At 44.7% G+C, this 25400-nt stretch overlaps 1 protein-coding gene across 4 annotated transcripts in view; it reads left to right on the top strand.

Moving 5' to 3' along the window:
- Positions 1-25400, top strand: part of ST3GAL3 (ST3 beta-galactoside alpha-2,3-sialyltransferase 3) — a 314095-nt gene that overhangs the window by 42638 nt on the left and 246057 nt on the right. For all 4 annotated transcript variants that reach the window (XM_033916726.1, XM_033916725.1, XM_033916727.1 and 1 more), the window contains one exon: positions 20431-20473. In XM_033916726.1, the coding sequence (XP_033772617.1) occupies positions 20431-20473 (43 nt within the window). The remainder of the gene's footprint in view (positions 1-20430; positions 20474-25400) is intronic.

Here is a 25400-nt window from a genome sequence, read left to right as displayed (position 1 = left end):
TCCAGACATATCCGACTTTTGGTTACTAAGCTCGCAACTAGGCTACTTCAAGCCCCCGCCCATCACAACCCACCAAAGAGGCCATCAGTTAGACATAAGAACATAAGCAGTGCCTCTGCCGGGTCAGACCACAGGTCCATCCTGCCCAGCAGTCCGCTCCCGCGGCGGCCCAAACAGGTCAAGACCTGTCTGAATCATCAGAAGGGGCTCCCTTGCCACCTTGGTTTCCCATTTAAGTCCTGCCTTCCTATCGAAGTCCTAGCCCTCCGGTCTTGCACATGCACGACCTGGTTGGTTTATACTCATTACCTGGTTAACTTCCTATACTTGTGTTACATCCCAGCTCCTCCCTCAGTATCCCACGATCCCTTTATCCCTCAGGAATCCATCCAATCCCTGTTTGAATCCTTGTACCGTACTCTGCCTGATCACTTCCTCCGGTAGCGCATTCCAAGTGTCCACGACCCTTTGGGTGAAAAAAAACTTCCTTGCATTTGTTTTGAACCTGTCTCCCTTCAGTTTCTCAGAATGCCCCCTAGTATTTGCTGTCCCCTTCAGTCTGAAGAATCTGTCCCTATCCACCCTCTCTATGCCCCTCATGATCTTGAAGGTCTCTATCATATCTCCCCTGAGCCTCCTTTTCTCCAGAGAGAAGAGCCCCAGCCTATCCAGCCTCTCGGCGTATGAGCAGTGTTCCAGCCCTCTTACCATTTTCGTTGCTCTCCTTTGGACTCTCTCAAGTACCGCCATGTCCTTCTTGAGGTGCGGCGACCAATACTGAAGGCAGTATTCTAGATGTGGACGCACCATCGCTCGATACAATGGCATGATGACTTCCCGTGTTCTGGTTACTATGCCCTTCTTTATGATTCCCAGCATCCTGTTGGCTTTTTTCGAGGCTGCTGCGCACTGTGCAGATGGCTTCAGTGATGCATCCACCAGTACACCCAAGTCTCTCTCGAGTCTGCTGTCTCCCAACAATACCCCCCCCAATTTGTAGTTGAACAACGGGTTCTTTTTCCCTATATGCATGACCTTGCATTTGTCCACGTTGAAGCGCATTTGCCATTTGTTTGCCCAGTCTTCCAGCTTGTCCAGGTCCCTTTGCATGTCCTCACACTCCTCCCTGGTCCTAACTCTGCCGCACAGTTTGGTATCGTCTGCGAATTTTATAACCTCACATTTTGCCTCCTTTTCCAGGTCATTGATGAATATGTTAAAGAGTAAAGGCCCCAGCACCGATCCCTGTGGCACACCGCTCATGACTCCCCGCCAGTCAGAATATTGACCCTTTACTCCAACCCTCTGCAGTCTACCCGACAACCAGTGCTTGATCCATCTGTGCACATCCCCTCCCACCCCGTGGTTCCACAGCTTCTTAAGTAGCCTTTCATGTGGCACCTTGTCGAAAGCCTTTTGAAAGTCGAGGTAAATGATGTCTATGGGCTCCCCATTGTCCACCCGACTGCTTATTCCTCAAAGAAGTACAGAAGGTTCGTTAGGCACGACCTTCCCTTACAGAATCCATGCTGGCTTGTTCTCAGTAGGCCATTCCTCTCGATGTGCTCGAAAATGTCGTCCTTGATCATAGCTTCCACCATCTTCCCTATAATTGAAGTCAGGCTCACCGGCCTGTAGTTCCCGGGGTCACCCCTCGATCCCTTCTTGAAGATGGGTGTGACATTTGCCAATTTCCAGTCCTCTGGTACCTCACCAGTTTTCAAGGATAGTGACATTCTCCGCCAAAGAACCATCCACCCCTAAATTTTACTGGAAACATGACATCTGGACAGACTCCATATGGTCCGACCACAAACTATGCCACTTCTCCATCCAATGCCAACAAAAAGCCACTAAAAACAGAATATCAAAAAACACCAAAACTCATACCACTAGAGGTAAAATCGACCCGGCTGAATTCTGGCCCCTCTACAAATCTCTCTCTAATCTAAACGTAGAAACGGACCAAATCATGACCTCCTGGATCAAAGACAGCACAAATATCTTAGATGAAATTGCCCCCTTAAAAACTCGCAGAATTAGATCTCCAATCCTGGACGGATGGTTTGATTCGGAGTTACTACAGGCAAAAAGAGACCTAAGAAGATCAGAAAGACAATGGATTAAATCTGGTGCCCAAGAACACAGAGCTACATGGAGACTTAAACTAAAAAACTACAAAAACCATCACCAAGGCCAAATGAAAAAATTTCTATGCCCACAAAATTGGAAATGTCACAAACAACAGCAGCACCCTGTTCAAACTGGTCAACAACCTCTACAACCTTGAGGGTTCAAGGGGGGACCCAGGGAACTACAGGCCGGTGAGCTTGACCTCGGTCCCGGGAAAAATGATGGAAGCACTGATTAAGGACAGTATCTGTGAACACATAGAAAACAATGGACAGCTAAAGTCGAGCCAGCACGGCTTCTGCAAGGGTAGGTCATGCCTCACAAACTTATTGTACTTCTTTGAGGGAGTAAATAGACAGGTGGATAGGGGGGAATCCATTGACATCATTTACCTTGACTTTCAAAAAGCCTTTGACAAGGTACCGCATGAAAGATTGCTTAAAAAACTGTGGAGACACGGGGTGCAAGGGGAGGTCCACCAATGGATCAAAAACTGGCTGGCAGACAGGAAACAGAGGGTTGGAGTGAAGGGCCATTACTCAGACTGGCATGGGGTCACGAGCGGAGTTCCGCAGGGGTCGGTGCTAGGACCGCTCCTGTTCAATATATTTATTAATGACCTGGAGGCGGGAACAAATTGCGAAGTTATTAAATTTGCGGATGACACCAAACTCTACCGCAGGGTTGAAACCATGGAAGACTGCGAAGATCTGCAAAGGGACCTAACGACGCTAGAAGAATGGGCCAAAAAATGGCAAATGAACTTTAATGTAGGGAAATGCAAGGTCATGCATGTAGGGAAAAAGAACCCGATGTTCAGCTACAAAATGGGAGGATCACTGCTAGGGGTAAGTAACCTTGAAAGAGACCTGGGAGTGATGGTGGACACGTCTTTAAAGGCGTCGGCACAGTGCGCCACAGCCTCAAGAAAAGCAAACAAAATGTTGGGTATCATTAAGAAGGGTATCACGACCAGGACAAAGGAGGTCATCCTGCCACTGTATCGTGCAATGGTGCGATCGCATCTGGAGTACTGTGTCCAATATTGGTCGCCATACCTCAAAAAGGACATGGCGGTACTTGAGGGAGTCCAGAGAAGAGCAACTAAACTGATAAGAGGTATGGAAAACCTCTCATATACTGACAGACTGAAAAAGCTGGGGCTGTTCTCCCTGGAAAAGCGGAGACTTAGAGGAGACATGATAGAAACCTTCAAGATCCTGAAGGGTATAGAAAAAGTAGACAGGGACAGATTTTTCAGATTACGGGGAACCACAAGTACAAGGGGGCACTCGGAAAAATTAAAAGGAGACAGGTTTAAAACAAATGCCAGAAAGTTCTTTTTCACCCAGAGAGTGGTGGACACATGGAACGCGCTCCCGGAGGCTGTGATAGGCCGGAGCACGTTACAAGGCTTCAAAGAAGGTTTGGATAGGTTCCTAGAGGATAAAGGAATTGAAGGGTACAGATAAGAGTAGCGGTAGGTTATAGGGATAGTCTGGGACCATTGCTCAGGCAATGGGCCTGATGGGCCGCCGCGGGAGCGGACCGCTGGGCGAGATGGACCTCTGGTCTGCCTCAGCGGAGGCAACTTCTTATGTTCTTATGTTCTTGAAACTCTCACCGACACCTGCGTTAACAAATCCACTTTAACCGCCAACTCCCATGCAGGCTTCTTTAACACAAAGATACAAAAACTAAGATCATCATTATCTGCCCCAACCAACCCCCACGGGGACTTCCCAATCCTTCTAAACTCAGACAGGCCCAAACTAGACCCAGGATCCAGAACAGACCTAAGCTGGAATCAATTCACAACTATCGACTGGCCAACTTTCAACACATATTTTAACAAATATTCCAATTCCTTCTGCAGACTGGATACCTGTCCCCCTAACGTTATGAAAACAGCTCCAATCCATTTTAAAGCCAATATGTTAGCATGGGTAAACCTACTACTAACCACGGGCAGTTTCCCAGCAGAACAAGGCCACATTTCAATAACTCCCATCATCAAAAACAAGAAAGAACCATCAAGCACCCCATCCAACTACAGACCTATCGCAAGCATCCCGCTATTCACCAAAATAGCAGAAGGGGTGGTAAACGCCGAACTTACCACATACCTAGAAAAATTCGACATCCTAAATGACTACCAATCAGGCTTTTGCTCCAATCACAGCACCGAAACTATCATAGCCTCCCTCCTAGACCACATACACACACTCTTCAGCCTGGGATCCAGTGCCTTGATTTTACAACTGGACCTGAGCAGTGCTTTCGATCTAGTCGACCACAACATTCTCCTAGATTGCCTTGCCTACATTGGCATCTCTGGCCAGGTCCTTAACTGGTTCAACAGGTTCCTACGGAACAGATCTTATTTAAAAACGATTCTCTCTCCTACTCCTGGGAAAACTCCTGCGGTGTGCCACAAGGCTCCCCCCCTGTCCCCCACCCTGTTCAATATCTACCTCACCTCCCTAGGAAACCTCCTGCAAAGCCTCAACCTAAAATTCTTTATCTACGCGGACGACATTACCATAGTCATCCCTCTAACCAGTTTCACTCAAGAACTCCTTAACTCCCTCATAAGCATACTTAGTCAGATAGAACTCTGGATACTATCCTACAGATTAAAACTAAACCCAGACAAAACAAAATTCTTCCTAGCAACCCCCAAAGACAAAATCAAAGACACCACAATTCAAGTAAATGGATCCACATTCCCCCTCGAACAAACTTTAAAAGTACTAGGTGTAACACTGGACAAACATCTATCCCTCGAGAAACACACTGATATCACAGTTAGGAAATGTATCTCGACACTATGGAAACTCCGCACCATAAAAAAATACTTTGACACTTCATTCCGCCTCTTAGTACAATCCTCCATCCTCAGCATACTGGACTACTGCAACATCATCTACTTGAGCTTGAGGTAGATAGGCCGCTGTCCAGGCCTACCTCGGTAATGAGACCTCGGTAATGAGACTATATACTGGCTTCAATAAGTATATATTTATTTAGTCAATCAATAACAGCTTACAAGAATAGATCATATAGTATATAGTGTAACAGAAGGTGATACAGAAGGTGACCTCTAGGCCTAGAGGTCCTCTGATGTCTGTTCTGAACTCTCCCTTCTAAAGGCCTGGTTCTTATACATTTCTTAGTGGCCAACACCACGTTGGTTTACATCACCTGATACATCCCTATTGGCTATTTACTTATGCATTACTGCCTAACTACGTTCATTTATTGGCTATTCTTACCTACGTCATGTTACGTGTCTGCTCTGTTTTCCGTAAAGCCTACCTTTTCCCCGAAATGCCTGTTTCCCCACCATATTAGTATTTCCGAGCACAAGCCCCCCTCCCAACTCTAAACATCTCCGATACTTTCTATTAGATGATATTTCTTGTGAATTCTCTCTTCTGAGAATTCTGTCTTCTGACCACGGTCTGTTTATCTCTTTATGATATCTGGCTGGGTGGGCCTTGGTGTAAAACCACAGCTAGCCCACAACCTCAGGACCTGTTGCTTTTTCTCTAGTTTTATTCCTACAGTAGCTAATTGAACTCATAAAACAGCGTATTTCTCCATCTTTGCATGCTCTTCAGTTAATGGTGAAATATCTTTTCATAGTTAATCTACTATTTCTATCATCTGCAGAGATAGATAAGGTAGATGTCAGTTGCAGGGGTTGAGGGCAGTTTTTCTGTAAAGAGAAAAGTGATCTTTGTCTTTATCCCATCCCCCTTCACCTGTCCAATGCCAGGACTTATCTCGGGATGTATCCCACTTCACCTGTCTTGCTAATGTCAGGACTTACAGGGACCAGAGCCTCCATGCTTTATTCTCTCTCATCCCCTCTTCAAAGCCCCTCCAGGTGGCTTTGACCCCTGTTCATTCGGTGAGGAGTTAGTTTGTATCAGAAACTGTATATTATGGGCCGGGGCTATGTGCTAGGAACTACCCATGGAAAAGGAAAGAGACAAGTACCCACCCTTGCTATGCTATCGAGGACAGAGCAGTATAACATGTCGCAGTGTACTTATTGCTTATAATACTAGGCTAAGCAGTCAATGATTCAGATTTTTGTGTAAAGCAGAAATCATGGGCATTTAAGCTTCAAATAAATGACTTATACCTGCCGGGCTGTGATAGAAACATCAGCATAAATTACTGATGTTGTGGGGATAGGTGGTGACTCGTGGGAGGGGAAATCAGCTGCTGGTGTTTCATAGGGAGGTACATTAAAAATCAGCCAAGTCAAGATTATCAAAAATGTTGTGTATGGGTCTGTGTAGGGGTCTCTATTTCAACATTTGGGATAGTTCGGGCAACCAGGTATCTGCAGGGGTTCATAATTTAACCTGATACATTTTAATATATACTCTCTTTATGGCTTCATCCTGTTATGAGCATACTACATCCAAAAGGGATGGCGGGATAAATTAACAAGTTAGATTATTTCCATGCTCTTCCAAAACAGCTGGGATCGGTGCAGACTCGGCTGGGTCCAGACGCCAGGGGTGAAAGTCCAGGTAACCACATCAAATCTTACGTCATCATCCTTCAGCTGGGCTCATCACTTCTTCTTCACTGCAGTTCTCCTCAGCTTAGCAGCAAGAAAGGGAATGGAAAGAATCCAACTGGAGGGGAAAATAACTAGGGAGCTATTGTGGGAGTCAAAACAGGATGAAAATGCATAAAGTCACAATCAAGAAAAGCACATGAACTTGCAATAGGGCTGTTAGAAATAACTATGAACACATGAAAATATATATATGTACTAATACTGCATGAGTCCATAAAAGAGTTAAAGTGCAAATTAATAAGTCCATAATTAAAGCTGTAAAAGTTCAAGGTCATAAAGGTCATCCCGTCTTTGGTAGCAACAGTCAGGAAGTCTTCGCTGGTAAGTCTCGGCATTTATCCAGTTTCTTCTCCGGTAGCAAGATCCTTCCGTTGGGGCTCATCCGTCATCGGGGTTTCATACGGCCGAAAATCTTTCTTCCAGTGATGATATTTCAAATAGCATTAGTCCATAATTATGCAAATAAGTCCTTAATAGACATTAAAAGGATGTAAACACGGATTCTCATGTAGCATACAGCTTCCTCTGATAGGCAATTGTCTTTGTGAAGTGATCCATAATTAATAAGGCAAAAATATCTGTACTGTATATATCATTTAACTTGTTTCCAACAATACCTGAGCAATATTACTAACAGGATAAATACAGCGTTAAAAGATGACAAAAGAAAACAAAAACTTATCTGCTTTAATTCAGATAGGCTAAGGTCTAATATATGTATTGGCTGAATTATATTTGTCAGCCTAAGGGAGTTATAGTTACAATGGCATATGATGTTCAAAGGACAGGAGTAATATGCTAAACAGAAATATGAATTAGCAAAGAGTCAAACCCAAGCAAAAGGATGGCTAAGCTATAGCCTTAAACATATTAACACATAGGTTATATTGAAACATACTAAAATAAAGAGGATAAACCCTAAAAATTACAATAAAATAGGATTTATGGGAGAAATGTCCTTCCCATGGGATTCTATCAAATCATGGGTTCAATTTTGTTTCTTTCACTAATATTCTGAATGTCAATCAGCAAAAAGACCTAAACTACAGTATTTTGAATTCCAATCAATAGGACTGGATATTTCCTTCACCAACTTATTAGAAAAGTTCTTAAACAACAGGTAGAACCATTTTTATTTTTTTTTTTATTTTTAAAGCCAAACGCTAATTGCATTGTGTTAAACCAAAAAGTATTTCTGTGTGTATCAGAGAATATGTAAGAAAAAGAAGAAGTAACATTTCTTTTACAAGTTCCAAGAAAAGGCAGAGAGAGAAAGACTGCTAGAAGTTTGGTTTTTTTTTTTTTGAAACTGTTATGATAAGTAAAGGAACAATAGTTTCCCTTTTATATTGCTGTTAACCGTGTAATGGGTTAACAGTACAGTACATGAAGAAAGCAGAAGTTACTTTCGCTTCGGTGTGTTAGCACAACATTAATTAATATTACCATTTGGGATAGAAGCGGATCATAAGAACCCTATGCAATATGTTCCAGCTATTGTAGAGACATGAATAATGAAAAAACAAAGAGAAAATAGCAACTGATAATTTCAAGTTAAAGAAATAAAGCACTACATTTCCCAGTGTCCCTAAACATAGACACATCAACCAGGAAGTAGCTCGGTATGTTTTGTGTAACGGAAAAAAGAAGAAGAAGCATAACTCCTTTCTTAAACTTTGATCACAGACAAAGAATAAGGTTTGAAATGGTTGTGGTGAGTAATAAAAAAATAAATCTTCTTTCATTATATTGGTAATTATAGTGAGCGCTCATAAATAGAAATCCACTCGTATTTCCATAAACACTGACATTAACACAGGGCACAATACAACAGATAATGACTCATAGTAACATAAAAGACTGTAACGCTGAAAAATAGACAGACATTAATTGCTAGCAAGTATTAAGGGAGTCCCCCCTCTTGTATAATTCAAGTGCACTGTAGTTTTTCCTAACTCTAGAAAACAAATGATCGTTAGTAATGGGAAAAAGTGAGGTGATGGGAAACGCCCATAATAAAAATCCCAGACCTAGAAAGACAAAGGGTGCGTTTATTTTTACATTGTCAGTTATACTTAAATGCCTGTCAGTTATTTGGTTAAACATAATCACCTGTCACGAATCCTTCTTATCTACGTACACTATCTCTATATATCTATTGACTTTCGATATTTGTCTCTCTCCCTTCTTTCCAATACTGTTTTGTATTTATATATAAAAACAATAGTGATCCAAATCATTTCTGTAATTGCGTTCTTCTCTGTCTCAAAAACACTCCTTTATAATCCAGCAAACTTATATGAAATAAATAATTGTTTAATGAAAGCTTATGGTAACATTGAAACGCAGTTAAAATATATACTTCCTCTTTCAGTCTCATTCACTCTCATCCCCCTCACCTCCCCCAATTTTTTTTTTTTTTTCGGTCAGGACAGAACAGGAAACAGAAAACCCACGAGAGCAATGCTTTCGCTGTCTCACAAAGCGCCATATGTTACACAGGTCAGTACACAAGCGACAGCTAGCATAAACGGAAGAATAAAGGAAGCCTGTAGACAGCATGACAAGCTGAAAATATTACAGTAAAACACAGACTCAGAGCTATGCCAAGGCTAGAAGACCCCTCTTGTTAGTAGCAAAGAAATAAACCCATAAAAACAGAACTAATAAGCCGAAACCCATACAAAATAGGGGCCATACATGATAGTACAACATCATAAGGGACTAGGTAACACAAAGCACAATGCAGAGAAGAGATGTATACTTTCGGCTCAACAATGGTAGGAAATATGGGGGCAAAAGGAGGAACAGGATTGTCTTAAGCAACCGCTTAACAGAAGATCCAACAGGAACAGGCAAGAGAAAGAGAAGCTAGGGCTAGGGGCACAAGACAAATAATTCTGGCTAGCACTGGCAGCCAGAGAAGTATAAGACAAGGGGATTCCTAAGGTCATATAGAGCAGGGGGAGAGATCAGACATAGCGGGCTCCGAGACAAAAACACTACTTAAGCACAGTTTCCTGGAAAATGGGGGAAGGTGGGGAACGGGGTGCATTGCTGTTGAATAGTTTCACAGATATCATCTAATGCCTGAGAGAAAGCGGCCCACGGGACAGGGGAGTAACGACCAGTATGTGTTGTAAGAGTGCGATCTGCCTGCCATTGCACTTGGTGTGCAACGGGAGGTAGAGAGACAGGGTAAGGGTTAGGAGTATACGCTGGGGAGAGAAAAGGGGCAGTTGCCAGTGGCAGAGAGTGATACAAACAGGAGGACTGAGACGCTAGCAGCAAAAGCGGAGAAGCAGGAGAAGAAGGGGGTGGGAGACTGCAGGAGCAGGCAACATGGGAGAAATAAACAATATATCCAACTACAAAGTGTACAAACTAATGAGTCTAAAAATAAAACTAATAAGAATACTTACAAAATGATGCAATGTGATCACAGAAGAGCAGGTACCTTCGTAGCAATAACTCAGGTGTGGCCAGAGACCACAGAAACAGCATAACCACCAGTCAAAGCTGGTTCAACAGTCACACCATAACAGTGATAGTTTGATATAGCAGAGGAAATGTCAGGCTTGGCTCAAGACCACAAGAAATAAAGAAAAAAATTTAACCAGCAATTGAATCAGTGTCTGTACCCAAAAAAAAAATTATTGTTCAAAGGAGAGTATAAGAGAGGGTACATAAGTGGAAGTGTTAGTAAGTGACAATACAGCTGCGCTGGACTATACCTAAATACCGGCTACACGACCCACCGGTAATTGATTAACTGCTAATTACCTACGTATATATACATCAACTACGCCCTAAACTAGAGGCTGACTACACAACCCGCCAACCATTCTGACTCCTATCCTATTCTGACTCCTATCCTAACCTATGGACTGACTACCACCCACCAGTCATAAACATATATACATCCTAATTCCTAAACTATTCCTAAGCTATGGACTGGCTACCACCCACCAGTCAGAAACATATTTACATATATCCTAATTCTTAAACAATTCCTAAATTATGGACTGGCTACCACCCACCAGCCTAACTATATATACACCTATCCTAATTCTTAAACAATTCCTAAACTATGGACCGGCTACCACCCACCAGTCAAAACCATATATACACATATCTGTATATTCGGACTCATAAACTATCAATTATAAACCATAAATTTTGGACCATAGACTGACTATCCAACCTGCCAGTCTATACAGGACCCGTAGGACAGCTAGGGATGGTAGCCCGGTCCCAGGCGAATAGACATGAAATCCTGCACCAGGGTCCGGGATAGTCCAAAGCTGACGCCACAGGGCCTGTGTAACGACAAACAAACAGGATTAGTAAAAAAAAAGAGAAAGCAGTGTTTAAGGCAGACCACATTCCATTGCTGGCTTTAAACTAGAAAAAGAAAGAAAAAACCGCATAAAAGGGGAAGTAAAATAACACAGCAAATCTGCAAGAAAATAAGGAAGTTTAGGTAGAGACACTGCATAAGTACAAGCAGGCAACCCAGAAACACACTTTTGGCCAAAAGTAATGGAGAGGCAATCTGACAAGCAGAGTATAGGCCTTCAATCCAGTGAGGTCTCTAAAGGGGCATGTTCCCTTTATTTCAACGTCGGGCTACCTTTTCCCCGAAATGCCTGTTTCCCCACCATATTAGTATTTCCGAGCACAAGCCCCCCTCCCAACTCTAAACATCTCCGATACTTTCTATTAGATGATATTTCTTGTGAATTCTCTCTTCTGAGAATTCTGTCTTCTGACCACGGTCTGTTTATCTCTTTATGATATCTGGCTGGGTGGGCCTTGGTGTAAAACCACAGCTAGCCCACAACCTCAGGACCTGTTGCTTTTTCTCTAGTTTTATTCCTACAGTAGCTAATTGAACTCATAAAACAGCGTATTTCTCCATCTTTGCATGCTCTTCAGTTAATGGTGAAATATCTTTTCATAGTTAATCTACTATTTCTATCATCTGCAGAGATAGATAAGGTAGATGTCAGTTGCAGGGGTTGAGGGCAGTTTTTCTGTAAAGAGAAAAGTGATCTTTGTCTTTATCCCATCCCCCTTCACCTGTCCAATGCCAGGACTTATCTCGGGATGTATCCCACTTCACCTGTCTTGCTAATGTCAGGACTTACAGGGACCAGAGCCTCCATGCTTTATTCTCTCTCAAGCTCCACAAAGAAAACCATCAGGAGACTAAGGATGATCCAGAACACCGCTGTCCGCCTCATATTTGACCTGAAAAAATGGGACCATATCACCCCTTTCTACCATAAACTCCACTGGCTCCCTCTAGAATCCAGAATCATGTTCAAATTCGCCTGTTTTTGCTACAAAACAATATTTGGTTTATCCCCAAGCTCTATAACCCCCCACTTCGCCCTTAACCACAACTATAAGAACTCCCGTAAAATTCAACTCTTCTCCTTCCTCTCCCTAAAACTATGCCACTCAAAAAAATTCCTCGACAAAACCTACGCCTTCCAAGCCGCCAAACTAAACCCTTGGCTAGCCCAAATGGTCCTCAAGGCCTACAACTACCTCGACTTTAGAAAACTACTCAAAACTCACCTATTTTGAGACCAAGACCCTTAATCCCCTTTTCTATCCTCCTCCTCCCCCCCTTCTGACCTACTCCCCTGCCCCGTCTCCCTCCCTCCCCTCTTCTTCTCTCCTTGCTGTTCGCAACTCTACGATCATAAGAACATAAGCAATGCCTCTGCTGGGTCAGACCTGAGGTCCATCGTGCCCAGCAGTCCGCTCTCGCGGCGGCCCAACAGGTCCAGGACCTGTGCAGTAATCCTCTATCTATACCCCTCTATCCCCTTTTCCAGTAGGTAATTGTCCAATCCTTTCTTAAACCCCATTACCATACTCTGCCTTATTACATCCTATGGAAGCGCATTCCAGGTGTCCACCACACGTTGGGTAAAGAAGAACTTCCTAGCATTCGTTTTGAATCTGTCCCCTTTCAACTTTTCCGAGTGCCCTCTTGTTCTTTTATTTTTTGAAAGTTTGAAGAATCTGTCTCTCTCCACTCTCTCTATGCCCTTCATGATCTTGTAAGTTTCTATCATATCCCCTCTAAGTCTCCTCTTCTCCAGAGAAAAGAGACCCAATTTCTCCAATCTCTCAGCGTATGAAAGGTTTTCCATACCTTTTATCAGACGTGTCGCTCTCCTCTGGACCCTCTCGAGAAACGCCATATCCTTCTTAAGGTACGGCGACCAAAATTGGACGCAGTACTCCAGATGCGGGCGCACCATCGCCTGATACAACGGCAGAATAACTTCTTTCGTTCTGGTCGCAATACCCTTCTTGATTATACCAAGCATTCTATTCGCTCTCTTAGCGGCCGCTGCACACTGTGCCATCGGCTTCATTGTCGTGTCCACCATTACCCCCAAGTCCCTTTCCTGTGTACTCTCATTCAATAATATCCCTCCCGTTGTATAGTTGTAACTCAAGTTTCTGCTTCCCATATGTAATACTTTACATTTCTCAACGTTGAACTTCATTTGCCACCTCGTCGCCCATTCCCCTAGCTTGTTCAAGTCCCTTTGCAATTCTTCGCAGTCCTCTATAGTCCGAGCACCACTAAATAGTTTGGTGTCGTCAGCAAATTTTATTATCTCACACTTTGTCCCTGTTTCTAGATCATTTATGAATATATTAAATAGCAGCGGCCCAAGCACCGAGCCCTGCGGTACACCACTCGTGACCCTCCTCCAGTCCGAGTAGTGGCCTTTCACTCCTACCCTTTGCTTTCTACCTTCCAACCAGTTACTGATCCATCTATGTACATCTCCTTCCACCCCATGGTTCTTCAGTTTCCGGAGTAGACGTTCATGGGGCACCTTGTCAAAGGCTTTTTGGAAATCTAGATATATGATGTCTATGGGGTCTCCTCTGTCCATTTGTTTGTTAACTCCCTCGAAGAAGTGCAATAAGTTTGTACTTCTTCGAAGGAGTTACAAACTTATTGCACTTCTTCGAGGGAGTTAACAAACAAATGGACAGAGGAGACCCCATAGACATCATATATCTAGATTTCCAAAAAGCCTTTGACAAGGTGCCCCATGAACGTCTACTCCGGAAACTGAAGAACCATGGGGTGGAAGGAGATGTACATAGATGGATCAGAAACTGGTTGGAAGGTAGAAAGCAAAGGGTAGGAGTGAAAGGCCACTACTCGGATATGTAACCACTTGTAACTACTATCTCCATGTTGTTTGTAACTCTATGATCAATTTGATATGTAACCACTTGCAATCCCTGTCTAACTAATGTGAACCGCCTAGAACTCTTCGGGGTATGGCGGTATACAAAAATAAAGTTATTATTATTATTATTCAGTCAAATCTCCTCAAATTGCCACACTTAACTGCAAATATCTCTATAATAAAACCCTAAGCGGCGCATGCACACTCCCACCTGCATGTTCCGTATATTCGTGGCCGGAAGGAGTGCGCATGCGCCGCCTACAACTGCCCCACCCTGTTTGCATTCCAGTGGCAGCAACTGAGTGATGGAGAGCAGCCTCGCTCCGCCCGTTGACCCTCCACAAACATCCCTGCTCCAGCAGCGTAGGCAGCACTTTAAACACGCTGCTTCGCGCCCTTCTATTGCCGATTTCCTCTGCTGCGTCTCTGATGACATCATCGGAGACAGACGCTGGAGAGGAAATTATCAGTAGAAGGCCGTGAAGCAGCGTGTTTAAAGTGCTGCCTACATGGCTGGAGCCGGGAGGTTTGTCGGCGGTGGGAGGGACAGGAGCAGGCCAGATCGAGCAGGACAACGCAGTAAAAGAAGGGGGAGGGGCCGAACGGAGCAGGCCAGATCGTGGTAAGAGAAGGGAAAGGGGGGTGGGGGAAAATGCTGCTACTGCTACACAGGGACCTGGAGGGGAAGGGAAATATCGCTGCTGCTTCTGCACAGGAAAGGGGGGGGGATAGGAGGGAAATGCTGTTGCTGCTGCATAGGGAAGTGGGATGGAAATGCTGCTGCACAGGGAAATGGGAAAAAATGACAGACAGCGGGAGGGAGGGATACAGAAAGAAAGAAAGACACAGGGGCAGGGAGAGGGACAGAAAGACAGACAGAGAAAGGGGGCCAAGGAGAGAGAGAGAGTCAGCGAGAGGGAGACAGACAGACATATATTCTAGCACCCTAAGCGGCGCATGCGCACTCCTACCTGCGTGTTCCGTATGTCCATGGCTGGAAGGAGTGCGCATGCACGCCTACAACTGTCCCACACTCGCGAAAGGAGAAGATACAGAAACAAAGAAAGACTGACCGACAGCCAGGGAGAGAGACAGTAAGACAGGGGGTCAGGGAAGAGACAGAGACACACAGGTGGACAGATACAGAAAGAAAGGGGGGCAGGGAGAGAGATAAAAAACATAAAGTAAGAAAGAAAGAAACGCCTCAGCGACCCATTGTGCTAAAAGTCTACACATCTATTCTAGCACCCGTTAATGTAACGGGCTTAAACACTAGTTTTATCATATTTAGCATATTAAATTCACCAAATTCCACCAATTGTTATATTCCAATTTAGAAGAGTCTTTCCAGTGGAAAAGGATAGGTTTAATAGTTATCATAACTAGATTCTTCAGTAACTGGTCTTTCTAAGTATCCAGCACAACAACTGCATCAGTAGTGCCAAAAATAATTAATCTATAAGACAAAGGAAATTACAGGTTCTACAGAATACAGTAGTGAGATATTAAATAAGTCATAGAAACATGATGGCAGATAAAGGCCAAATGGCCCATCCGCAGTAACCATTATCTCTTTCTCTCTCTGAGAGATCCCACATGCCTATCCCTGGTCCTCTTAAATTCAGACACAGTCTCTGTCTCCACCACCTCTTCCGAGAGACTGTTCCATGCACCATTTTGATGAAAACGGGACGTATGGTCACCTAATTATACCTAACCTCTCTCGGCTTACTAATGTAATTGAGATTTTTTACTAATGTACTTGACAATATTTTCTGTAACAACGCTGTATATGTACAGTCTCTTCCTCTGTAAACCGCTCTGAACTGCTTGTGGTATTGCAGTATACAAAAATAAAGTTGTTATTATTATTATTATTATCATCAATACCTCCTTTTTCCTACTGGCCTTACCTCTCCCTATGCAACCTAGCATCCTTCTGGCTTTCATCATCACCTTTTCAACCTGTTTGGCCACCTTAAGATCATCGCATATAATCACACCCAAGCCCCGCTCTTCTATCGTGCACATAAATTCTTCAACCCCTAAACTGTACTGTTCCCTTGGGTTTTTGCAGTCCAAATGCATTACATTTTAGCTGCCAAATTTCAGACCATTCTTCAAGTTTCATCAGGTCTTTCCTCATGTTATTCAAACCATCCAGCATATCTATATTACAGATTTTGGTATCACAGTAACATAGTAGATGACGTCAGATAAAGACCCGAATGGTCCATCTAGTCTGCCCAACCTGATTCAATCTAAAAATTCGTTGGTCTTTTTCTTCTTCTTCTTCTTAGCTATTTCTGGGCAAGAATTCAAAGCTCTGCCCGGTACTGTTCTTAGGTTCCAACTACTGAAGTCTCCATCAAAGCTCACTCCAGTCCATCTACACCCTCCCAGCCATTGAAGCCCTCCCCAGCCCATCCTTAACCAAATGGCCATAAACAGACACAGACTGTGCAAGTCTGCCCAGTACTGGCCTTAGTTCTTCAATATTTACTATTATTTTCTGATTCTAGATCCTCTGTGTTCATCCCATGCTTCTTTGAACTCCGTCACCGTTTTCATCTCCACCACCTCTCTCGGGAGCGCATTCCAGTCATCCACCACCCTCTCCGTAAAGAAGAATTTCCTTACATTGCTCTTGAGTCTACTACCCCTCAACCTCAAATTATGTCCTCTGGTTTTACCATTTTCCTTTCTCTGGAAAAGATTATGTTCTACGTTAAATTGCGAATATACCACTTTTTCCATTATTTTTGCGACCACACTGCATATGATGGAGGTGACAGGTATGCAAATCTTCTCCATGCATATTCATTAGGAATATCCAGAAAACCTGACTGGCCAGTGGTCCTCCAGGACAGGGTTGGGAGCCACTGCTTTACAACTTCTATTGCCTTCAAGCTCAAAATCTTCATCATTTTTGTCTTGTTTATGTTGAGTCCTAATCCCGTGTTATGACTTTTGGCTTTGACTTTTCTCAGTAGATACAGCATATCTTCTTTGCTTCTGCTGGTGATGAGTATTGTATCATAATTAAATAAGAAAAGCCTTACTGGATCAGACCAATGGTCCATCTAGCCCAGTATCCCATCTTCACAGAAGCCAATCCAAGTCACAAGTTCCTGGCAAAACCCCAAATAGTAGCAGCATTCCATGCCACCAATTCAGGGCAAGCAGTGGCTTCTCCTTTGTCTGTCTCAACAGCAGTTTATGGACTTTTCCTCCAGGAACCTGTCCATTTCTTGTTTTTAAACCAGCTACATTAACCCCTCTTGTCAGAGGATGTGGTAACACATTCCAGAGCTTAACTAGTTTCTGAATGAAAAAATTATTTCCTCCTATTGGTTTTAAAAGTATTTCCCTGTAATTTCAAGTGTCCTCTAGTCTTTGTAATGTAGAGATGGTATAGTACCAAAGGGTGAATGGGACCCTACACGGTCCAATCCGTGTTTACCCATCACTCTGTCCCCCCAGACTCAATCATTCATCCATTTCCCCTGTGTATAATCACCTTCCCCACCCAGGGTTATCCCTGTCTTTCTCAGTTCCTTCACTTCCTCAGTCTCTTCTATATTTGTTCTACCTTTGTGTATGAATTGTCTCTGTGTTATGTATGTGACTGGATCCCTTTTGTGCTTGTATATCTGTGGATGCAAGTGTTGAGAGAGGGTGCATTGGGTATGTGTGTAGGTGCAGGGGCTGAGTTAATGGGTACATTGGGTAAGCAGCTTTTTGTTCCCTTAATCCAGATAACCAGGTTAAAAAGCCTACCCTCCTTTTTTGTTAAAGGAAGAAAGGATGATAATCTAGGTAGGTTAGGTCAGACATCTACTATGTTTATATTCTCGTTTCTGTCTCCGATAGGCATAAGGAGCAGCCCATTTGTACATAAAAACATAAGAATTGCCGCTGCTGGGTCAGACCAGTGGTCCATTGTGCCCAGCAGTCCGCTCACGCGGCAGCCCCTAGGTCAAAGATCAGTGACCTAACCAAGACCAGCCCTACCTGCGTACGTTCCATTTTAGCAGGAACTTGTCCAACTTTGTCTTGAATCCCTGGAGGGTGTTTTCCCCTATAACAGCCTCTGGAAGAGCATTCCAGTTTTCCACCACTCTCTGAGTGAAGAAGAACTTCCTTACGTTTGTACGTAACTTGAGAGAGTGCCCTCTCGTTCTCCCTACCTTGGAGAGGGTAAACAATCTGTCCTTATCTGTCTATTCCCTTCATTACATTGAATGTTTCAATCATGTCCCCTCTCAGTCTCCTCTTTTCAAGGGAGAAGAGGCCCAGTTTCTCTAATCTCTCACTGTACGGCAACTTCTTCAGCCCCTTAACCATTTTAGTTGCTCTTCTCTGGACCCTTTCGAGTAGTATCGTGTTCTTCTTCATGTACAGCGATCAGAACTGGATGCAGTATTCCAGGTGAGGGTGTACCATGGCCCGGTACAGCAGCATGATAACCTTCTCCGATCTGTTTGTGACCCCCCATCTTCATAAGAACATAAGCAATGCCTCTGCTGGGTCAGACCTGAGGTCCATCTTGCCCAGCAGTCCGCTCACGCGGCGGCCCAACAGGTCCAGGACCTGAGCAGTAATCCTCTATTTATACCCTTCTATTCCCTTTTCCAGCAGGAAAATGTCCAATCCTCTCTTAAAATCCCAGTACTGTATTCTGCCCTATAACGTCCTCTGGAAGCGCATTCCAAGTGTCCACCACACATTGAGTAAAGAAGAACTTCCTGGCATTTGTATTGAATCTGTCCCCTTTCAACTTTTCCGAATGGCCTCTTGTTCTTTTATTTTTTGAAAGTTTGAAGAATCTGTCCCTCTCTACTCTCTCTATGCCCCTCATGATCTTATAAGTCTCTATCATATCCCCTCTAAGTCTCCTCTTCTTCAGGGAAAAGAGACCCAGTTTCTCCAATCTCTCAGCGTATGAAAGGTTTTCCATCCCTTTTATCAGACGTGTCGCTCTTCTCTGAACTCTCTCAAGTAACACCATATCCTTCTTAAGGTATGGCGACCAAAACTGGACACAGTATTCCAGGTGTGGGCGCACCATCGCCCGATACAGCGGCAGGATAACTTCTTTCGTCCTGGCTGTAATACCCTTCTTGATTATACCTAGCATTCTATTCGCTCTCTTAGCGGCTGCTGCGCACTGTGCCGTCGGCTTCATTGACATGTCCACCATTACCCCCAAGTCCCTCTCTTGGGTACTCTCATTCAATAACATCCCTCCCATCCCTAATCATTCCTAGCATTCTGTTCACCCTTTTCGCTGCCGACATGCATCACCTTACACTTATCCACATTAAACCTCATTTGCTATGTCGCAGCCCATTTCTCGAGCATGTTTATGTCATGTTGCATGTCTAGGAATCCTCTATAATAATACCCTTAGGGTGCATGCGCACTTCATTTTTTGTGGCTCCGTGCGACTGTAGCTCCGTGGCTGGCAGAATGTTAAAGGATGCGGTGCGTGCACACGTTCGGAGCGCGTGCGCTCGTTCGGAGCTGACATCGGGGAGAGAAGGAGGCGGCGGCATCCTTTAAAATCCCATCATGGAAATACCACCTTTTTCCTGAAGCCTGGGAACTTCGAATGATGCTGTTGTCCAGAGAGGGATAAACACTGCTCACCTCAGGAAAACCCTTCCCCCCCTCCTCCCGCCAACAGCTGCTGCGATCGGAAGAAAGAGCTTTCCTGTCAACGTTGGGCGCGAAACTGAGCCGATTGATCTTTCACAACCAAGTGGGGTGGGGAGGACCCTTGCTGGTATCTAATCCGACCTTTCCCCGACCTCTGCACATACACGATTACGTGATTTGCACAGAGAAATGGAGGGGGAGGGAATGCTGCTGCTGCACAGGGAAGTGGGGGGTGAGAAAAATGCTACTGCTGCACAGAGAAGGGTGGGAGGGAAATACTGCTGCTGCACAGGGAAGTGGGGGTGAGGGAGAGGGAAAGGGGGGCCAGGGAGTGAACTTGCTTTGGGGGTAGGTGTGGGCTGGGAGGCAAAGAGCAATCTTGGTTTGCTTGGGGGAGGAGACAGAAGGGGGCCATAGAGAAAGACAAAGAAAGGCAGGCAGGGGACCATGGAGAGAGACAGAAAGACAGGCAAGCAGCGAACGAGAAAGAAAGACAGCGGGAAGGGAGAGAGACAGAAATACAGACAGACAAAGGGGGCCAGGGAGAGAGACAGACAGAAAGAAAGTCAGACAGCGGGAGGGGGAGAGAGAGAAAGAAAGAAAGAGACAGGGGCAGGGAGAGAGATAGAAACACAGACAGACAAAGGGGGCCAGGGAGAGAGACAGAAAGAAAGAAAGAAAGAAAGAGACAGGGGCAGGGAGAGAGACAGAAAGAAAGACAGACAGACAGACATATATTCTAGCACTAGTTACTTAATAATTAATCAAAAGCTCTTTCATGGTTTTGTTTTTCAGAATATGATCACCTGGGTTTCCTGTTGAAGTTGGACTCCAGATTGTAAGTTGAATCTAGTGGTGATTTTCCTGTTTGCCTATGGCTGCTTTTCTTGGTCAGTTGTGATATTTGTTCTTCAAGTTACATTCTCAGTATATCTTTTAAGGATTAATGCAGGATTATCATGGGGGCCCTTACTGCCTACAAAATAGGCAACATTAGTGCATGGCTATTAATAGGGAAAATGGAAAACAGTGGTATAAATTAATATCTGGATTTTTGAATAAGAAACCCAAAAATGGTCTGCGTGACATTTGGAGCATTAAGATAAAGCATCAAATTACTGCATATCAGTGGCCACAAATTTAGTCTTGAAAGTTGAGATGTACAATGTCTGCATCTATGAGACAAACATGGCTTTTCTTATTACATACAATACCAAGTCCGAGGTAAGTACTCACATTGCAAACAATTCATTAGGGGGCAAACTAACTCGGATGGGAAACTCCCCACAGGGTCCTAGCAATCACAAGGCATGGAGGGCTATGTATGTCAATGCACACAGTTTAGGCAATAAAATCCTGGAACTGGAGACCGAGATAATAAATGCTGACCTAGATGTGGTGGCGATTTCCGAAAGTTGGTTCATGGACTCTCATGGGTGGGATATGGCTATACCGGGTTACAACTTACTTCGTCAAGACAGAGAGAGCAAGTTAGGAGGAGGGGTAGCGCTATACACTAGGGAGGACATTAAAACTATGAGAATCACGGAGGTCAAGTACTCCGGGAATCCCTCTTGGTAAACCTAGCCAGAGGCAAAGAAAAGTGTCTGTATCTTGGTGTAATATACAGACCACCAAGACAGCTGGAAAACAAAGACATAGAATTAATCCAAAACATAGAGAATATCACTTTAAGGGGGGACACTGTACTGCTAGGGGACTTCAACATGCCGGATGCAGATTGGAACACGCTTACAGTGACAACCAGCAGACCACAGCGACAACCAGCAGAAGGCTATTATTCACCATTAAAGGAGCACAACTCAAACAACTGGTATTGGAGCCCACTAGGGCACAGGCAATACTGGACCTGGTACTCACCAATGGAGAAAGCGTATCGGAGGTCTCGGTAGGCGATAAGTTAGCCTCCAGTGACCACAACATGGTATGGTTCAACCTCAAGAAAGATTTCACTAGATCAAGCACGACAACAAGAGTACTCAACTTTCGAGGCGCTGACTTCAAACACATGGGAGATTTCGTCCATCACGCACTACAAATCCAAGCTGTGGCTGATAATGTGGAGGATATGTGGTCAACCTTGAAATCTACCTTACATGTAGTGCAACGAACCGATACATAAAATCAGCAAGCAAACGGCAAAGAAACAATAGACCCCAATGGTTCACCACAGATCTCAGATCTCGTTAAAGAAAAGAAATTAGCATTCATTTCCTACAAACATTCAGAGACAAGGGAGGCTAAATTGGAATACATGGCCAAATCTACAGCGGTGAAAGCGGCAGTCAGAGAGGCCAAGCATCGAGCTGAGGTAAACCTAGCAAGGAACATCAAGAAGGGCGACAAATCCTCCTTCAGGTATATTAGTGACAGAAAAAGAAACACTGATGGGATAGTGCGCCTTAGGAAATCAGATGGGAAGTATGTAGAATCAGATTCAGACAAAGCCGAACTACTAAATGAATACTTCTGCTCGGTCTTCACCTGTGAGGCACACGGTTGCAGGCAAAGCAAAGTTCAGAACACCCGTTTCGGGATTTTGAGTTTACTTCCGGAGACGTCTACGATGAATTATCAAGACTCAAGGTGAACAAAACAATGGGGCTGGACAATCTACATCCCAGAGTGCTCAGTGAGCTCAGGGACGTCCTAGCGGAACCGTTATCCATACTCTTCAATCTGTCCTTGAGCACGGGAATAGTGCCCTTGGACTGGAAAACAGCTAACGTCGTTCCTCTGTACAAAAAGGGTTGCAGGACAGAGGCTGCGAATTACAGACCGGTGAGTCTCACATCGGTAGTGAGTAAACTCATGGAAACACTCATCAAACGCAAATTAGACATAATACTAGACGAGGAGGAACTACGCGATCCCCACCAACATGGATTCACCAAGGGTAGGTTCTGTCAATCCAATCTCATCAGTTTCTTTGACTGGGTAACAAGGAAATTAGATTTGGGAGAATCCCTGGAGATCATGTACTTGGACTTCAGCAAAGCCTTTGATAGCGTCCCCCACCGCAGGCTATTGAGCAAGATGAAATCGATGGGATTAGATGAAACACTTACAGCATGGGTCCACGATTGGCTGAGTGGTAGACTTCAGAGGGTGGTGGTTAATAGTACCATCTCTAAAACGTCGGAGGTGACCAGTGGGGTGCTGCAGGGCTCGGTCTTGGGCCCGATCCTTTTCAACATATTCGTAAGAGACATGACTCAGGGGCTTCAAGGTAAAATAGCATTATTCGCCGATGATGCCAAACTATGTAACATTGTAAGTAACGGCAGTCTGTCCAACAGCATGACGCAAGACCTGCTTTTATTGGAACTTTGGTCCTCGACCTGGTAGCTTAACTTCAACGCTAACAAATGCCAGGTCATGCACCTTGGCAACAATAATCCGTGCAGAACGTACACATTAAATGGTGAAACCTTAGCAAGAACTACAGCAGAATGGGATTTGGGGGTGAACATCAGTGAAGACATGAAAACGGCCAATCAAGTGGAGAAGGCTTCATCCAGTGCTAGGCAGATGCTGGATTGTATCCGGAGAAGCTTTGTTAGTCGGAAGTCAGACGTCCTAATGCCTTTGTACAGAACCATGGTGAGGCCTCATCTGGAGTACTGCGTACAATTCTGGAGGCCACATTACCATAAAGATGTGCTGAGAGTCGAGTCGGTACAGCGAATGGTCACCAGGATGGTCTCAGGGCTCAAAGATCTATCATACGAAGAAAGGCTGAACGAATTGCGGCTATACTCTCTCGAAGAACGTAGGGAAAGAGGAGACATGATTGAGACGTTTAAGTATGTCACTGGGTCATATCAAGGTAGAAGATGATATTTTCCTTCTTAAAGGACCCTCGGCCACAAGAGGACACCCGCTGAAAATAAAGGGCGGGAAGTTTCATGGCGACACCAGGAAATACTTCTTCACTGAAAGAGTGGTTGACAGCTGGAATAAGCTCCCAGTACAGGTGATCGAGGCCAGCAGCGTGCCAGATTTTAAGAACAGATGGGATGCTCATGTCGGATCTCTACGAGGGAAAGGTCATCGGAGAGCGATTAAATAGGGGGGTGAGTCAATGGAGTGGGCAGACTCGATAGGCCTCGGCCTTTTTCTGCCATCACTTTCTATGTTTCTATTTTGGACCCCAGTTCGTTTGTATAGAGTAGATAGTTCCAAATCTAATAGATGCTGGCATTGTCATCTGGAAGTTGGGACATTGGATCATTTACTATACTATTGTCCTTTGATACTAAAATTCTGGAGATCGATTTGGGTCAGGTTAATAATTTATTAGAAAATCCAATGGCATTATCATATGATACCATTTTATTTGGAACATCTATGAGGGCAAAAAGTCAAATTTCGGCAAAAAATAACAAACTTTTGTTTATGTTCAAATGTTTTTATTTCAACAAATAACAAATAAAACAAATAGCATAGTCAGGAAATAATATTTAATACACTCCCCCTCCCTCCCTTCCCTCCCTCCCCACCCCAAGAGTCCAATGCCACAGAAAAATTGAGAGTGAAAAGTAAATCTATTGATTCAAGAGTCTACTTCGAGCATATGGTGTGAGATCCTGCCAGAAATATTCCCAGGTCTGACGAAATCCACGACCCGGCCCATATTCAAAGTCTCCCACCGATCTTCGCTCCAGCGTAGCATGAGTTATCATCAAGGCTCTCCATTGAGCATTAGAAGGAGGATCTCGGGATAACCAGTTAGTAAGAATTGCTTTCTTTCCCATCAAAAGCACTCTAGTGATAAAAGCTGTCATTCCTTTAGGTTTAGGAGTGGCTATATTATAATATCCGAATAGAGCTCTCGGTTGCGGAAGCCATCGCCTTCTCCAAAGCATCGTAGTATAATGACCAAGATATGTCCAAAACTGTTGAATTTTGGGGCAGGTCCAAAACATATGTCCCAATGAAGGGTAGCCGGCCAGACCGCGAGAAGAGAAAATTGGGTGGGCCACGAAGAGACAGGGAGGAACTGGAGCGGAAGAGGTAAAGGGGCCTGCTTTGGGGAAGGGCTGTGCTTGGAGGCAGACAGTTTTGCTTGGGGGGGGAGACAGAAGGGGGGCCACAGAGAGACAGGGAGGAACTGGAGCGGGAGAGGGAAAGGGGCCTGCTTTGGGGAAGGGCTGTGCTTGGAGGCAGACAGTTTTGCTTGGGGGGGGAGACAGAAGGGGGGCCACAGAGAGACAGGGAGGAACTGGAGCGGGAGAGGGAAAGGGGCCTGCTTTGGGGGAGGGGTGTGCTTGGAGGCAGACAGCTTTGCTTGGAGGGGAAACAAAATGGGGGGCCACGGAAAGACAGTCAGGGAGGAATTGGAGGGGTAGAGGGAAAGGGGTCTGCTTTGGGGGGGAGGGGTGTGCTGGGAGGCAGACAGCTTTGCTTGGGAGGGGAGACAGAAGGGGGGCCACAGAGAGACAGGGAGGAACTGGAGCGGGAGAGGGAAAGGGGCCTGCTTTGGGGGAGGGGTGTGCTTGGAGGCAGACAGCTTTGCTTGGAGGGGAAACAAAATGGGGGGCCACGGAAAGACAGTCAGGGAGGAATTGGAGGGGTAGAGGGAAAGGGGTCTGCTTTGGGGGGGAGGGGTGTGCTGGGAGGCAGACAGCTTTGCTTGGGAGGGGAGACAGAAGGGGGGCCACGGAGACACTGTCAGGGAGGAATTGGAGGGGTAGAGAGAAAGGGGGCTGCTTCAGAGGGTGGGGTGTGCTGGGAGGCAGATC

This window comes from Geotrypetes seraphini, chromosome 12, assembly GCF_902459505.1.
Source record: "Geotrypetes seraphini chromosome 12, aGeoSer1.1, whole genome shotgun sequence".
NCBI lineage: Eukaryota > Metazoa > Chordata > Amphibia > Gymnophiona > Dermophiidae > Geotrypetes > Geotrypetes seraphini.
The sequence above is the reverse complement of the archived record's forward strand: the minus strand, read 5'-3'. Positions and strand labels throughout refer to the sequence as shown.